This window comes from Myxocyprinus asiaticus, chromosome 40 (assembly GCF_019703515.2).
Source record: "Myxocyprinus asiaticus isolate MX2 ecotype Aquarium Trade chromosome 40, UBuf_Myxa_2, whole genome shotgun sequence".
NCBI classification, from domain to species: domain Eukaryota; kingdom Metazoa; phylum Chordata; class Actinopteri; order Cypriniformes; family Catostomidae; genus Myxocyprinus; species Myxocyprinus asiaticus.
The window spans coordinates 39,113,801-39,131,328 of NC_059383.1; the positions used below are offsets into that span (position 1 = coordinate 39,113,801).

At 37.7% G+C, this 17,528-nt stretch overlaps 1 protein-coding gene across 3 annotated transcripts in view; it reads left to right on the top strand.

Annotated features, from left to right (window-relative positions):
• Positions 1–17,528, top strand: part of LOC127430811 (WD repeat-containing protein 7-like) — a 167,513-nt gene that overhangs the window by 113,702 nt on the left and 36,283 nt on the right. For all 3 annotated transcript variants that reach the window (XM_051680899.1, XM_051680900.1, XM_051680901.1), the window contains one exon: positions 8,788–9,012. In XM_051680899.1, coding sequence (XP_051536859.1) covers positions 8,788–9,012 — 225 coding nt within the window. The remainder of the gene's footprint in view (positions 1–8,787; positions 9,013–17,528) is intronic.

Sequence of the window (17,528 nt, forward strand, 5' to 3'; positions counted from 1 at the left end):
TTGTCTGGACGCAGAGAGCAGCAAATGCAGTTCAGGTATAATGACATTAAAATAGATCGGCTTGTATTAAAGATACGTCGTCAATAATGTTCAAAAATCAATATTGTGTACCTAACACAGAGACTGTGTAATTCATCCATGAGACCGTTTGCTCTGTGGCTTATTGCATCGGACGTGAAATATTACAAAACGGCGTTTATACTGACAGAAGTGAAAATAATGGCCGTATTTTTGCAATAATATTATTAGTTGCTGCAATTGTAACCAGTAAACAGCCCGACTGATAAACACTGACAGATGACAATATTGATATGATGATATTAAATACATCAAAACAACTCATAACAATGTCATGCACAATTAAATTAAATAAATGTGAATACAGAATCACTTACATTTTGATCGTTGGCAATCTATGAACAAGAATAGATGTTTCTTGAAATTAAAACTGCTTTGAGTTGAGCAGAAGTTATTTATATTTATTCTCGAATTTATGATTTTTGTTTTGATATATATGGGTGCTTCTTCAACTTTGGCCGCTTGAAGGTCTCATTAAAATTCATCATTTATTTGTGGTACTTTTTAAATGCCTTTTATTATAGATTTGAGTGTTTTAGCCTCCTCCCGGACCAAGACTCTCAATATTAAACTATGAAAATACATTATAAAAATACATGTTATTGTGAGAAACTTAGGATTGTCTTACATTTCCACCACAACAAACAATTTTTCCCCAGTGCACTTTGTTCAAAAGTTAGTGTACTTGTTAACCAAGTGGACAAAAATGTCAGTGAAGAGCATGCTTGAGACAAAATATGAGACAAAATGAAGAAAAATCACGGGAAATATCACTTATGAGCAGAATATTTTTAATGAGCATAATTTCCAATCAAGCTGTAATTTTGCTAAATTATGCAAAAAGTGAAAATGTGATTTAATTGTGTGTATTTTGGATGTTAGTTATTAAATTAGTCTTAGCAACACAAAGGAGTCAGTCATTTTATTTGAAAAACGTCAGAAATGTCATTTCCATCAGCGTCATTTCCTGCACAGAATTCTATTAAACACAATACAGAATTTGAGATGTGCTGGAAATGACACTTTTCATGACAAAAATGACATAAATCTCCTGTGATGCATGTACACACACTGTTGGACATTGTTAGTAAAACATTTTATTAACTATTTTGAGTGTGGGGAAAAAAAGTTTTTTTTTTTTTTTTTTTTTTGTGTGCATGTTTTCAAATCATTGACCTTTTGTTTATTGTAATTTTACCTTAGTTTTTATGCTGATAAAGGCTGTACAGTTGTGTGTGTACATGCATATTTGAGGTGTGTTCATGTGTATTCAGCGTTTGTGTATATACAGTATTTGGTGTGTGTGCTTTGGTTGTGAATGTGTGTATTGAGGTGTTGTGCGTCTGCTGTGTTCCTCATCACAGTTTGATTTGGTTTCTCCTTGAATGCAGCACGCGGTATTGATTCAATAGAGCTCACACACACACACACACACACACACACATCGACGTCGGCCGTGGCTGCCATGTTAGGCACCTGCAGGATGGAAGAGCAGTTTCTTTCATAAGATTATCACTCTTTTGCTCTCTCTTTCTCTCTGTTCAGTGATGATTAATGTTGTTTTTATATCAGTTTCACACTGTAAAGCCTCATAAATACAGCAGCCTTTACATTTAGTAATTTAGCGAAATAGTCACTTATAAAATATTTCATTTTCATTGCATTAAATAACAAAAAATCAAACCTAGTTGCATTTACAATGCAAAAAAAAAAAAAATGTTTTTTGTATTTTTGTTTTGATTGTTCAGATACATTTACTTAAGAACCAAAATTGTGCTAAGACTCTTTTTTTTCTGAGAATATCTTGAATTATGAATTTTTGCGCATTGGCAAATAGCTTTTTATTGTTTGCATAAATCTTACAAAAATAAATTTAATTCAAATTAAACAGGTTTTGATATTTCACACTATTTTGCTTCTTAAGTAAATGTATCTTGTTTTAAGGATGAAATAAACTGACTTTAACATGACAACTCGTAATAAATCTGCTCTCCTACACTTTATTTTAAGAAAGGAATCATCAGTGAACAAATTTGGTTACTCATTTTTATATTTAGTTATGCAAAACTAACGACTGATGTATGTGAATGATGCACTTCTCTCGTCTCGTTGCAAACCCTGATGTTTTCTTCTGTGGTACACAAAGTTATTCTCCTATTAAAATTATGGTTAGGTTTAAGTAAGGGGTTACACTTAGGAAAAATTGTGATAACATCATTCGTTACACTCAAAAAAATATTTTAGCCATTTTTTAAGATTTACACATTTCAATGTAATAACAAGATTTCAAATTTAATTGTGTAATTGTATTTTATTTTTTTACTAAATTATATTAATAAAATTCAAAATATTTCTTTATTTATTTTGTTAAAAATTATTCAGATTTGACAGAATTTTGTTATTAAATTGAAATGCGTAAATCTTAATTCTTTTTTGAGTGTGGTTTGTTTTGTTTTTTTCTATGGGAGTAAAAGTTGAAGGTTTTTGTATGAGCCAACTCATAAATGTAATTACGATTTTGCCATCTCGTACTAATTACGAATAATTGGCATGGACTTAATATATCCACTAAAAACTAGTTCATTAGTTAGTTAGTTCTGAGAAAAGCTTGAGCAGCATTTGTGTTTAGATGATACTTGAAAAAATCCACTGAATTGAGTAATCTTTACAAAATAAAATAATAAATATTTAAGTTTTATTCATTTAAATTTGTTAAAAATTACACAATTAAATTTTATGTAATTTTGTTATGGAATTGAAATGTGTAAATCTTAAAAATAGACTAAATATATATTTTTTAGTGTTCTATAAGTGTCCATTTTTCATTTTTTGGGGGGTCTGCTGTACAAGTGCATTGTTGAAGTTTAGAGAGAGCTGTGTGTGTTCTGTAATATTAATAGCAGGACTAGTGTGTGGTATAGAAAACACACAATCAGGTGTCGACTGCCCTCCTCTGAAGATTATAAATATTTCAGTGTTTGTTGTGTTTTAATGGCTTTGATTTTAGTCCTTAATATTGCAGGTAAGGAGCCGTACGGATGCTGATTAAACAAAGATGATCTGATCAGATACAGTATATCATACAATTTGATGTGGCTGTTGCTCTGTTACAAATCCTAACAAGCTGCCTCACTTCCTACCGCCATTTATGCATGTGGATATTTAGTTTACATACTAATAAATGCCTCAAACTAAATTTTGAGTATCTTTCAAAGATTTTAAGACCTTATGAAACTGCCTTCCCATCAGATGACTTTGATGACTTCAGATGTTGACTACATAGGCAGCTTAGGTTCGGATGTGTGTTTAACATGAGAATAAGACGTGTGTTTGCACTTGTTGTGTTTATGTTTCTGGGAAGATGCTTTATAATAACCGAAGGATAAAAGTGCACATTTATTGTGTTTGTGAAACTATAATGGCAGTTCGCAGTTTGATTTGTCTTATATTGGTGATTGTCTCACTTTTATCACGTACTGACTACTATGACGGCTGAAAATCTTTCATTTGACTTAATAACTTTACTGTAAATACACCAGTAAATACGATGGATGGATAAATGGATGGATTGATGGATGGATGGTTATACGGATGGTTAGACGGATGGATGGATATATGGATGGTTGGATGGATGCATGGATAGATGGATGGTTAGATGAATGGATGGATAGATGGTTGGATGGATGGTTGGATGGATGGATGGATGTTAGATGGATGGATAGATGGATGGATGGATGGATATATGGATGGATGGATGGATGGATGTTAGATGGATGGATAGATGGATGGATGGATGGTTAGATGGTTGGATGGATGGTTAGATGAATAGATGGTTAGATGGATGGATGGATGGATGGATGGATAGATGGATAGATGGTTAGATGGATGGATGAATGGATGGATGTATGGATGTTAGATGGATGGATGGATGGATGGATGGATGGATAGATGGTTGGATAAATGGCTAGATGGATGGATAGATGGTTGGATGGATGGATGGATGGATGGATAGATGGTTGGATGGATGGATAGATGGTTGGATGGATGGATGGGTGTTAGATGGATGGATGGATGGATGTTAGATGGTTAGATGGATGGATAGATGGATGGATAGATAGACGGATGATGGATGGATAGATGGATGATTGATAGATGGATGGATGGATGGTTAGATGGATGGATGAATGGATGATGGATGGTTGGATAGATGGATGGATAGATAGATGGATGGATGGATGGATGGATGGTTAGATGGATGGATAGATGGTTGGATGGATGGATGGATGGATGGATAGATGGTTGGATGGATGGATAGATGGTTGGATGGATGGATGGGTGTTAGATGGATGGATGGATGGATGTTAGATGGTTAGATGGATGGATGGATGGATGGATAGATGGATGATTGATAGATGGATGGATGGATGGTTAGATGGATGGATGAATGGATGATGGATGGTTGGATAGATGGATGGATAGATAGATGGATGGATGGATGGATGGATGGTTAGATGGATGGATGGATGGATGGATAGATGGTTGGATGGATGGATAGATGGTTGGATGGATGGATGGGTGTTAGATGGATGGATGGATGGATGTTAGATGGTTAGATGGATGGATGGATGGATGGATGGATAGATGGTTGGATAAATGGCTAGATGGATGGATAGATGGTTGGATGGATGGATGGATGGATGGATAGATGGTTGGATGGATGGATAGATGGTTGGATGGATGGATGGGTGTTAGATGGATGGATGGATGGATGTTAGATGGTTAGATGGATGGATAGATAGACGGATGGATGGATGGATAGATGGATGATTGATAGATGGATGGATGGATGGTTAGATGGATGGATGAATGGATGATGGATGGTTGGATAGATGGATGGATAGATAGATGGATGGATGGATGGATGGATGATGGATGGATGGATAGATAGATGAATGGATAGATGGTTGGATGGATGGATAGATGGTTGAATGGATGGATGTTAGATGGATGGATAGATGGTTGAATGGATGGATGGATGGATGTTAGATGGATGGATAGATGGATGGATGGATGTTAGATAGATGGATGGATGTTAGATGGTTAGATGGATGGATGGATGTTAGATGGATGGTTAGATGGATGGATATTAGATGGTTAGATGGATGGATAGATGGTTAGATGGATGGATGGATGGATAGATAGAAGGATGGATAGTTGGTTAGATGTATGTATAGATAGATAGATGTTTTATCCCACTTAAGATTTACTCTTCAACTTCATAACAAAATTCCTTCAAATTGAATTGTGTAATTAAATTCATATTAAATTAATAAAAATATGTAGGGTTTTTATTGTATTTTGTTAAAGATTACTCAATTCAATTTGATGGAATTTTTTTATGAAATTAAAGTGCATACATTTTAAAATGATTTGTTTGAGTGGAGCTGCACAATCGAATTCAAACAAAAAATCTGAACAGCTTTGTCAGCAAATAGATTTTAATGAACTGCATTCAAACATTGTAAGTAAAATCACTTTTTTGTAATATATTTGCTATTTTATTTTTATTTTTTATTTTATAACAATTGTTTTTGTTATAGTAAAAGACTAAAAAAGATCAAATATTTCACATTTAATCGTTTGAAACTTTAAAAGTTCTATTAATCAGTTGTTAATGGGTTTGTCTATAATCCTCGTGTACATGTGAACGTTTTGATATCAAGAACTGCCAATTTCCTGGTAAGTGCTGCTCTGTCAGAGAGGTCAGAGGTCACCTGAGGACCAGCAGAAAGAGGATGAGGGGATTCGGGGTCAAATTGAATCAGCGGAGATATGGCCAGTTGTTCTGTCTGAGGATTAAACAATAACTGAGCCAATCAGCTTTTAGTGCCAGGCAGAAAAAAAATTAAATAATATATATATTGGAGTAAAGGTACAGATATGAAGAGAAACACTGCTTTAGGTCAGCAATCAAATGAAAGAGAAACGTGGTTTCCCCTATTCTGAGATCTGTTAATTATTACACATAATCTGAAAACAGATGTTTGATAATGCTTTGTTTTACAGAGTCTGTGTTACACATAAATAGTAATAAAAGTATGTTATCACAGACAGGTCTGCAAAATAATTACACAGCAAATACAATTAAATTTGGGTGAGCTAACAATCAATCAAAGTAACAAAATGTGCAATAAATGTGTAAATATATAAATATTTCAAGGAGCAATTATATATTATGAAATATTTTAACTTCAACAAACTTTGTAAATATTGAACAGTCTCCCAAATATGCTCCTATGTAGCAGACTGGTGAAACTTGCTCCATAATTAATTAATTAATTTATTTATTTTTGCATAGTACTTCTAACATAGTAGCACTTGCTAGATGTAGAATTCTATTTAAATTATGTTCCAAAAAGGACATTTCAAACAGCTCATTTAATTACTATTATATACGCAAGTTCATGACGTCATATAAATAGATAAATGTAGAATTTGTACATAAAAAAAAAAAGAAGAAAAAAAGGGAAAATCAAGTGTGAAGTCACCCCCATCCAGGTTTTCTCAATATCTTTTTCAGTTTTCATTTGCATCAGGCGTAAAAACATAAATCTGTTACCCAGTGGCGATTCTTACTCATGTGTCCGTGGAGTGATGTAGCTGTTACTATATTGTATTTGTGACTGACATGATAAACAACATCCAGGACAAAAAGTATCTGTTTTATAAATATACCCATCTAGAGTGTTCACATATGAATAAACCGACCCTAGAGTGTGTGCGAGTGTGTGCGTGTGTGCGTGTGTGCGAGAGTGAGCGAGTGATTGAGTGTGTTTTGTGTGCGAGTGTGTGTGTGAGAGTGAGTGTGTGTGTTTTGTGTGTGTGTGTGTGTGTGTGTGTGTGTGTGTGTGTGGTGTGTTGTGTGTGTGTGTTGTATGTTGTGTGTGTGTGTGTGTGTGTGTGTGAGAGTGAGTGTGTGTGTGCGAGTGTGTGCGAGAGTGAGCGAGTGATTGAGTGTGTGTGCGCGTGTGTGTGTGTGCACGAGTGTGTGTGTGTGCGCGAGTGTGTGTGTGTGCGCGAGTGTGTATGTGAGAGTGAGTGTGTGTGAGGGTGTGTGTGTGTGTGTGTGTGTGTGTGTGTGGTGTGGTGTGTGTGTGTGTGTGTGTGTGTGAATGAGTGTGTGTGTTTTGTGTGTGTGTGGTGTGTGAGAGTGAGTGAGTGGGTGTAGGTGGTGTGTTGTGTGTGTGTGTGTGTGTGTGTGTGTGTGTGTGGTGTCGTGTGTGTGTGTGTGTGTGAGAGAGAGAGAGAGAGAGTGGGTGTATGTGGTGTGTTGTGTGTGTGTGTGAGTGAGAGAGAGAGAGAGTGACTAATTGCACCTCCTGTGTTTAAGGGGCTACTGCTGTACATTTGGTAACAAAAGAACCTCCCCATCTGACCGCGCCCCACACTTCCGAAAGCAAAGACCCCTAGAGTTCCCTTTATGAGACACACGCGCACACACACTCAATAGTGTTCCATTCAGTGCACTTGCAGTGCAGTAGATACTGGAACACAAAGCAGAATCCTCCACAAGCGTTACAGTGTTAATTCAGACATGATGTGAGTCGTGGACATTTAACATAAAACAGAACTTTTGTGTGTTTGTGTTGTGTTGTTTTTTCTTTCTTTTACGTGCAGCTGCCACCATGGCAACACCAAGACACGTGGTATTAAGATGCGTTTTGGGTGATCCGATCACATGTGGTCAGCTGCTGTAAAAAAATAATTGACACTTTTCTTTCTTAATACGTTTGATTAGTATGTGTGTTTTTAATGGCCGATGCGATACTGATATCTAGAGAGCAGTTTAAGTTGATAACTAACATTTATATCACGGGTCTCCGGAATACTCTATTCTGATTGGTCAGTGGCACGATCTAGTGGGCTGATATTTCTGAGAAACAACCGCACATCCGGGGATTGCGAGTCAATCAATGTTTCATGTCCATTTATTAATGCATTTGGCAAGTCGTCTTGTAATAAGCTGGATAATGAGGAGTGAGAAGGTTATTATTTACCACAGACGCAAACTGAGAGGTGGATTATAGCTGTTCAGGTATTTCTGTCTTCTCACTTTATTATTTAATTTCAATGCAAATTGTCCATTTATTTATTTATTTGGTTAGTAGCTGTGTAATAAGTGGGATAATGTACAGTCAGCCGGTCGTTAGCGCAAAATAAACCCCTTCAGGGTGAGACAAGACTGATCACCCTGTCGGGGTATATTTAGCAAAAACAACTTACATATTGTATATTAAATACATAATGAGCTTTTATTACTGATCAAATTAATCGGCTTTGCTGATATATTAGTCAATACTTCATCAGTGTCTCTGGTTTTATTGTGCATTCATCAGTGCACGTTGTTCTAAGAAAAGAAATAACTTTCTCCACCTCAGAAACGATTTTTCTTTTCTGCTGATGTAACTGAGGTCATGTGGGCGGGGCTAAATAATATTAACCAGTGGTGATATAGCCTTACATTTTTCCATCCAATCGAATATCGATGAATAAAATCAAGTCCTGCCCTGCGTAATTAACCGCTAAATATTGTGTTTCACTCACAAATGTTTCACATAATGAAAGTTAAACATGTTTCTTGTATTTACAGTAGATTAATCTGTCTCTCTCTCTCTCTCTCTGTCTGACTGTCTGTCTGTCTGTCTGTAGGTTGTCTGTCTAACCTTCCTCCCAATGCAAAGAAGATCTGCAACTCATATGAGGAGAGGAGGAAACAGGCGACGGCTATCGTCCTGCTGGGCGTGATCGGGGCGGAGTTCGGCGCAGAGATCGAACCCCCTAAACTACCGTTGCGAGCTCGGACCAGCAGTCAGGCACCAGAGGGTTTCGGTTTGACCACCGGCGGCTCCAACTATTCACTCGCCCGTCACACCTGTGAGTACAAACATCACACACACATCAAACACAAATGCTAAATGGGGGGGAAAATAGTTGCTTTGACTAAGTTTATTTTTTTATGGAAGTTTCACCAAACTTTCAGGCCCTCACTGATGTAAGCAAATCAAAAAAACAATATAAAGGCATTAGTCAACATGGCAACATTTACTACAGTAAGGTAAATTATCATCTATTAACATGTCAACAAATAATCACAAGTAGATCGTATATACTGTAATATGCACTGCTTTCTTAGCTGCTAAACTAGCTGATGGCTACCTTTACGATCACGTCGTGTCAGAATCACCACAAGTACATAGTACAGGTCTCCTAAGCAACCAAATTGGCCCGGTTGCTAGGGTGGGTAGAGTCACATGGGGTAACCTCCTCGTGGTCGCTATAATGTGGTTCTCGCTCTCGGTGGGGCGCGTAGTGAGTTGTGCGTGGATGCCGCGGAGAATAGCCTGAAGCCTCCACACGCGCTATGTCGCCACGGTAACGCGCTCAACAAGCCACGTGATAAGATGCGCGGATTGACGGTCTCAGACGCGGAGGCAACTGAGATTCGTCCTCCGCCACCCGGATTGAGGCGAGTCACTACGCCACCACGAGGACTTAGAGACTTAGAGCTGTTAAGTTGTTTAAGTCGCCGTTTTATGGTTTATGGCGTCACATCGTCATGGCAACGAAGTTGTAAAATTGGCTATAACTCTACACAGATGCAGTTAGTAAGTGATTTTATGACAGTAAAATCATGTCAACACACATATTGTTTATGTCTTGTGTCTATACTTTTGAAAAAGTGAGTATTTTAATGTTTACAGATTGACCCCATTGACTTCAATTGTAAGTGTCTGACTATAACACAGATTTGAATAAAAAAGGAGGGACGGGTCGAAATTCATTTTTGTGGTAATCAACATTACGCCACAAAATAAGTCGATTGATCTTAACATATATTAAACATAGAATATACCTTTAAGATATTATCAATAGTAAAATGTTAGTACATATGATGGCCTAAATCAATATCTTCCTATAGTCCCCCAAATAAATATAATTCAATATATAATTATACATATAAAATATAATAATTTCAGATAATTAAAAGACTTTACATTATTGTGGCAGACAAGAAAATCATTGATTAGGCAATACAAAAATTGCTTTAGAAGTCAATATACTGTATTATTTATTTTATTTACTTTTCCATATTAAAAACTTTCCTATTACAATGGTGTGACTTAATGCATACATTTTATTACTGCGTTAATTTTTATATAATTTATTTAACTGAATTAACATGTTTAATCAACAGCTTTATATATATATATCTATATAAATTAAGAAGTTAGAAGCTTTTTGAAAATTCAGAGTGTTGTATGATAACTTGTAATTATGAGGCTGTTTTTTACTAGTTGGAAGCTCGTAATTACGGTAATTCCAACATGACATGAAGGTAGTATTATAGTGTTCGTAAACACACACAGACACACACATTCTTCACTGCAATATGATTAGTAATAATCAGGGCTTAATTGCTGCACACAGACCTGAGGGCCTGAGGGCAAGAATTAATTACTCAACTGACTAATGCGTCTCTCAATCTCTCTCTGTGCATTTCATTACATTCGTTTTAATTCCCTTCAGCTCTGGCTCAAAACTGCTTCTCCAGCAGTGCATGTCAGTATTTACAATAATCACACAGCACCTTAAAAACACACGTGTCATTCAGACTGGGTTTCTGTTGACTCAAGCTTTTTTTCAACGGAGTGATTAACAGATTTGATCCCTTTGGACTCCTGCAGTACACACTTCATGTAGTGTTCACTTTTGAGGGGGGTTAGTGTTTTGAGCTGAAATGATGTTTATAGAAGTCACAGACCAGCAGTTCTGTCCAAAGAGAGGATAAGAGGGTCAGGTGTGTTACACTCATAATTTACTCACACTCATGCCGTTCCAAACCTGTATTACTTCAGTACTTTCTTTCTACTGTGGTAAATTGATTGATAGCTGTTGGAAAATCACTTTAGAAATACAGTTAAAAAGGTCTGATGTTTTACATCAGCACACACAGTCATGGGGGTCTAAAGGACTCCTCTCTGTTTTCTTTTTTTTTTGGGGGGGGGGTCTGTCCCATGACAACAGAGTGACTAACTGCATGTTGGTTACATCACCTGACTTTGATTTGTTGGCTAAACGTTTTTCAAATATTAATAATATTGTAACACTTTACAATAACGTTATTTTTAGTAGCATTAAGTACATTAGGTAACATGAACTAACAATGAACAATAGTTTAACAGCATTTATTAATCTTGGATAATGTTAATTTCAACATTTACTAATACATTTTTTAAATTAGAAGTTGTATACATTAACATGAGTTAATGCATTATGAATCAACATAAACTACCAATAAACAATTATATTTCTGTACATTCTGTGAAAATGTTTAATTTGTTAGTTCATGATTCCTAATGCATTTACTAATGTTAACAAATATAACTTTATTATAAAGTGTTACCAATAATATTTTAAAACAGCATTGTTCCACCAATATTTGTAAGAAATATTAAATTCATTATTTTAATAATAAAAGATTATTCCAAACTACTTATGCCAAAAGTTTTTTATTTTTTCAATACTATTTAGCTTTTAATTAGATTTAACCCTCCTGTTGCGTTCCGGTCATTTTTGACCCGGGAGAGGTAGATGATAATTTTTAAAAACCACATCGTTTTTAGTACGGGAACCAAATTTTGTGACTTTGTCCAGACTATCAAAATAAACATTATACTTTTTTTTTTTTTTATGCAATTGTTTAAGAGATATATAACCATTAAAAAAAAAAAAAGTTTCATCTTTTGCATTCGTGGATAAATTTTGACCTGGGCATCCACTGTGGCTTTACACGTGATGTTATGTGGATTGTTTTCTTATAAACACTACTTACATTTAGCGTCTTTCCCATACTCTCACACACACGTTTTTGTCTCCCAATGGGACTGCATCCTGTTTATAAAAGTGCACACACACATACCTGAACAAAACAGACATGACAGATGTAACAAACATAGCAAATGAACTAAATCAAAGGTACTACTGTCTAAAGGGGGTGTGGAGAGAGCACAAGTTAATGCACACATTAGTCTAAATAGAGCTTGAAAAAGGAAATTGTCCACATTTTACTCTGCAGCCATCTAATGATGAAACAGCTTACAGCAAACTTATGCAATAACATTCGGCAGTTCATGAGAGTAAATTGAATAGATTTAGCTTAAAAACATAGTAAAGAAGTATTAAGGTTGAGTTGTACAGTTGTTTAGTTGAAAAAGAATACGTTGATTTCATACATTTTAACCACCAAGTTATATTGAGCAGTTACAAGTATTAGGAAATTCATTCAAATTACTATAATTCTCACATTAGATGTTAATATATATTTTAAATGATGTTATATTTAAATACAATTTCACAGAAATGTTGATATAAAAATATTTATTCACATGTATCACACTGGTATTGATGTAGTTAATGTATAATTTGAAATGTCAAAGAATTTATAAATTGTATTATTTTTTTTTATTTTCATTTTTTCTCTCCCCTTTTTTCCCCAATTTGGAATGCCCAATTCCCAATGTGCTCTATGTCCTTGTGGTGGCGTAGTGACTCGCCTCAATCCGGGTGGTGGAGGACGAATCTCAGTTGCCTCCGCGTCTGAGACCGTCAATCCGCGCATCTTATCACGTGGCTTGTTGAGCGTGTTACCGCGGAGACGTAGTGCGTGTGGAGGCTTCACGCTATTCTCTGCGGCATCCACGCACAAATCACCGCACAACTCACCACGCACCCCATTGAGAGCGAGAGCCACATTATAATGACCACGAGGAGGTTACCCCATGTGACTCTACCCTCCCTAGCAACCGGGCCAATTTGGTTGCTTAGGAGACCTGTATTATGTACTTGTGGTGATTCTGACACGACATGATGGTAAAGGTAGCCATCAGCTAGTTTAGCAGCTAACAAAGCAGTGCATATTACAGTATATACGATCTACTTGTGATTATTTGTTGACATGTGTGACTCTATCCTCCCTAGCAACCGGGCCAATTTGGTTGCTTAGCAGACCTGGCTGGAGTCACTCAGCACACCCTGGATTTGAACTTGTGACTCCAGGTGTGGTAGTCAGCGTCAATACTCGCTGAGCTACCCAAACCCCCCAAATTGTATTATTTCTAAAAAAAAAAAAAAAATATACATCTTTTTACATGAATGAACAGTTAATTTTTTAATGACTTACAATATAGTTTCAGATGAAATCCATCAACTTAAAAGTGATTTATAAGCTTAAATTCCACCGGAACAAAATTGACCCACGAATGCAAAAGGTGAATGTAGATTCTGAACGCAATAGGGGGTTAATTGTTTATTTATTTATTTATTTATTTTTATTTTACTGTCTGTGGATGATTACACCACTGTATATGTAAATACTGTACAAATGAAATATACTTCACCTCCTTTGATTCTTTATCTGTTTTCAATTGGAATTTGAGTTATTGTAACACTTGCATGTAAACAGTTATTAAAATCTCAGTATTTGAGCTTGTTAAGGGACATACAGTAGAAGGGTGTGTAAGTGTGTGTTTGTGTACGACAGCTTCCAGTAAAATGCATGTGGGTGTTTGAACTAAATGGTTAAAAGCTCTTTCTCTTGCACCCTAATTAGCTTCCTGTAGCCCGGCCTTTAATGTGGCATGTTTATTGCCTTAAATAAGCACTCATTAGGCTGGTTGATGTTTTGTCAATATTAATTCATCAATTTGAACCAAGTCAAGTCTTAAACAAAGATGTCCACTCTGAATAAATGGAGTGAACACATTTGGTCAGTCCGAGTGCTGCGTACAATACATTTACTTAATGTTGAAGAAGTGATTTTCTCTCTTGGGTGTCCATTATGGGAATCATCGCAAACGTCCTGATTCCTGTCCAGACAGGAAGTGAGGTGTAGTGAGGTCTCTCAGTCTTGTCTTTGATGTGAGACTGAAATATTAGACTGAACTGAGCAGTTCTTTAGATTGTCTGATTGGTTTGATTTAATTTTGTCCTGGGCCACCAGACTGAAGTCTGGTCCACATTGGAGCTTATTCTGGCCAAGAACCGCATACTTAAGTTCCGCGGTACGGAACATCTTGCACACAGTGATCGTGACGCACGGACTGTCCATGTGCAGCCTTGTTTTTAGGCATGCTGCAAAACTAAGTATACAATGTTTGGCCCGTGAAAATGGCATTATGGTAGTGAGAATTCTCATAAAAATAATGTCACAATGCAACAACAACAAAAAAAGTAAAAAGCCTGTGTAAAGGGGTTATAAGGGAAAGGAGGCGGTGAGAACCGGCTTGACAGTATAAATGAAGTTTAAACATAAACACATACAGGGCAGCTGCCTGTAGTTCTCTCTCTCTCCCGAGCTGCCATCTCCAGTCGCCTTTATCCCTCGCTCCCCTCATCAGGCTGATTGGGGTCCGGGCGTGCGTCATTCCGGCCCAGTCCGCCCTCGTCCGCGCTACACTCCTCACTGTGTTGCTTCAGGGAAAGGCCAACACGGAGCAACAGCGAGCAAGAGAGTGGAGAGAGAGAGAGAAAAAAGAAACTCACTCACCGGTTTTCTGATGCGCCGTCACGTGGTCCTCGATCACTCCTCCACCCTCTCAGGCGGATGACAGCCTCTCCTCCCCGGGTGGACCGGAGTCAATGCTCCAACCCCCAGCGGACAGAACGCCCCTCCGTGTTTCTGGCGGTCCATGGGGACAATCCTCCGCCCCGGCAGCGGCCCTACCGCTCCAGGCGGTCAGGGAGTCAATTCCCTCCTCCCCTCGTGGACGGCGGTCTTCCCTCGACCCCTCCGCATTTCTGGCGGCCAGCAGGGCACTCCTCCGCCCCTGGCAGCGACTCCATTGCTCCAGGTGGTCGGGGAGTCCAGTCCCTCCTTGCCTTGCGGACAGTGGCCGTTCCCCGCGTCCAGGCAGTCAGGCTACTCCGTCCACTGGCGGATGGCAGCGGCGCTCCCCTGGGTGGACGGCAGTGTCGAGGACTCTACGACGGGCATCCCTCCTCCCTCCTGGGTTTTCGGCACCAATGTAAAGGGGTTATAAGGGAAAGGAGGAGGTGAGAACCAGCTTGACAAAATAAATGAAGTTTAATGATAAACTTGAACAAAAACACACAAACATAAACACATACAGGGCAGCTGCCTGTAGTTCTCTCTCTCTCCTGAACTGCCGTCTCCGGTCGCCTATATCCCTTGCTCGCTTCATGAGGCTAATTGGGGTCCAGGCGTGCGTCTTTCCAGCCCCGCTCCGCCCTCCTCCGCGCTACAGCCTGTTATAGTCAGAGTAGGGGTGGGCAATAAACAGATTAAATTGATATACTTCGGTAGAAGTGTTTGAACCGCTACAAATGTTCGAGTATCGTCTATATCACGGTTATGCAAAAAGCCATTTTTATGTTGCTCAGATAGATCTGTTTTTATCCACCATTACTTACTTTTGCATTATTTTGAATAATTTACGTTATTTTAATGTTCAGCTAAAGAAAGAAGGCATTTTTTTATTTTTTGCTTGAATTTAAAAACATGCTGAGGAAATATAATTGATAAAATAGTATTTTTAATTAATTAATTAATGAGATATAAAGTTGTTTCATTGTACGTTTTTCTTTTTTTACAAATATATAAAAGGTCGACTATTACTTTGGACATTATTATTATTTTTTTTACACATTTTGAATCACTTTTCCATAAGAATGTGTTTATTGTGATATTTATTGATGTTTATCATAGGGTGATTTTTAATTATATCGCCCACACCTTTTTTTTTAAGCAAAATATAATTTATTTAGGGTTTTGTGAAATTCATCCTAATTATCCTTATATTCCTAATTACAACTGAAGCAAGCAGTCATTTCAATCAAGTAATCATAAATTAAGCTTGACAGGAGATTTAATTAGCTAATCCTTGCTGAGTGAATTAGTTTGGAGAGTTTAAGAGCATCAGTGAAGTGGAGTGTTGAAGGTTAAAGTTACACATCTGAACTTCCACAGCCGATGGATTTCTGCCGCAGCGTTCCGGAGTCAAAGTGCGGATTAGTAAGAGTGAGGTGTGTGCTTAGTGTACAAACTCCACTACTCTTAAACTCAACACTCCGTCTGTAACACGCTTCTAATGCACTGAACAAAGGCTCTGAATCCCTGGTGCGCTCAGAGGAAGCGGGGTGCTGCGGTTCAGGGCACGGTAAGGTTTGATGCGTGAGAAAATGACAGGCAGGATGAGTCCGGTCACATCCAGAGACCCCGAGTGCAGATCAATGCTTCCTGTGAGCGTGTCTGTGTGGATCTAGATCACCGTTATCCAGCTGAGAGATGGAGGAGAGGGTCAGTTTGAACAACACTAATGCACACTTTTGTAGCATGTACAGTTTAAGGAGTGATTCTCACGAAACCTGTGAACAAAATATTTATAATTATCATATATAGAATTACATATTTTTTCTCATTTTACTTTCAAACTGAGTCAGAGATTGGACATGCTTTATGAAATTCAGCACATGAACACACACACAGATGAAGTTAGTGTGTGCTGAAAGGGTCGACTGGAATCTGTCCGCATCAATTACCTCGTCTCATTGTTCTCAGTTGCCGCGGTAATTACCCGGCGACCTGTTGCCGTGGCCACAGGCGCGAGAGCAGACGCAGATAAATTCAGGCGAGCGGCAGATAATTGTCTGTGATTATTAAGCAGTTGATCTATCACAAACAACATAAACATTGAACAGATCCACTGATATGCGGCAGGTTCACTGCGTGTGCGTGTGTGTGTGTGTGTGTGTGTACACAAAACCACATTTACAACACATTTTGCGAATATACATAATAAATTATTTACTTGGAAATACACTCACACTGAATCTAAAACATGCTTTTGGAAACAAAGTGTGCATTCAGGGCTTGATCTTAAAGGGATATTTCACACAAAAATAAAAATAATTTACTCGCTGTCATGTTGTTTCAAACATGTTCAGTGTCTTCTATGAGACACAAAAGGAGATGTTAAAGCTGCGCTACGTAATTAACAGAAGATAATTACTAAGTGAGTACACAAAAAAAAAATCCATGTTCAAAATCCAGTCCTGGTCTTACCCTGATTCTCGACGGTAAGTCTGCAATAATGATTTTTATTTAGAGCGGTCGGGACGGATTTGGCGCAGAATCGCAGGCATACGTAATTCGTCCTTGCGTGTTTACGTCATGTCCGTAAGCTCAGAAAGAAGGTCCGGGGAAGCCGTAAGCGAGTGCAACAGCTGTTCAGCAGCGGCATGAAATCACTCTCTTCATAGACTTCATCGAACATCACTCATGTGTTTACAGATTGCGATGCGGTTACAAGTTTAGTTGTTTTTTGGTAAAGTTACTGTTAAATGTTTACTAATATTCATGACTTCTGAGTATT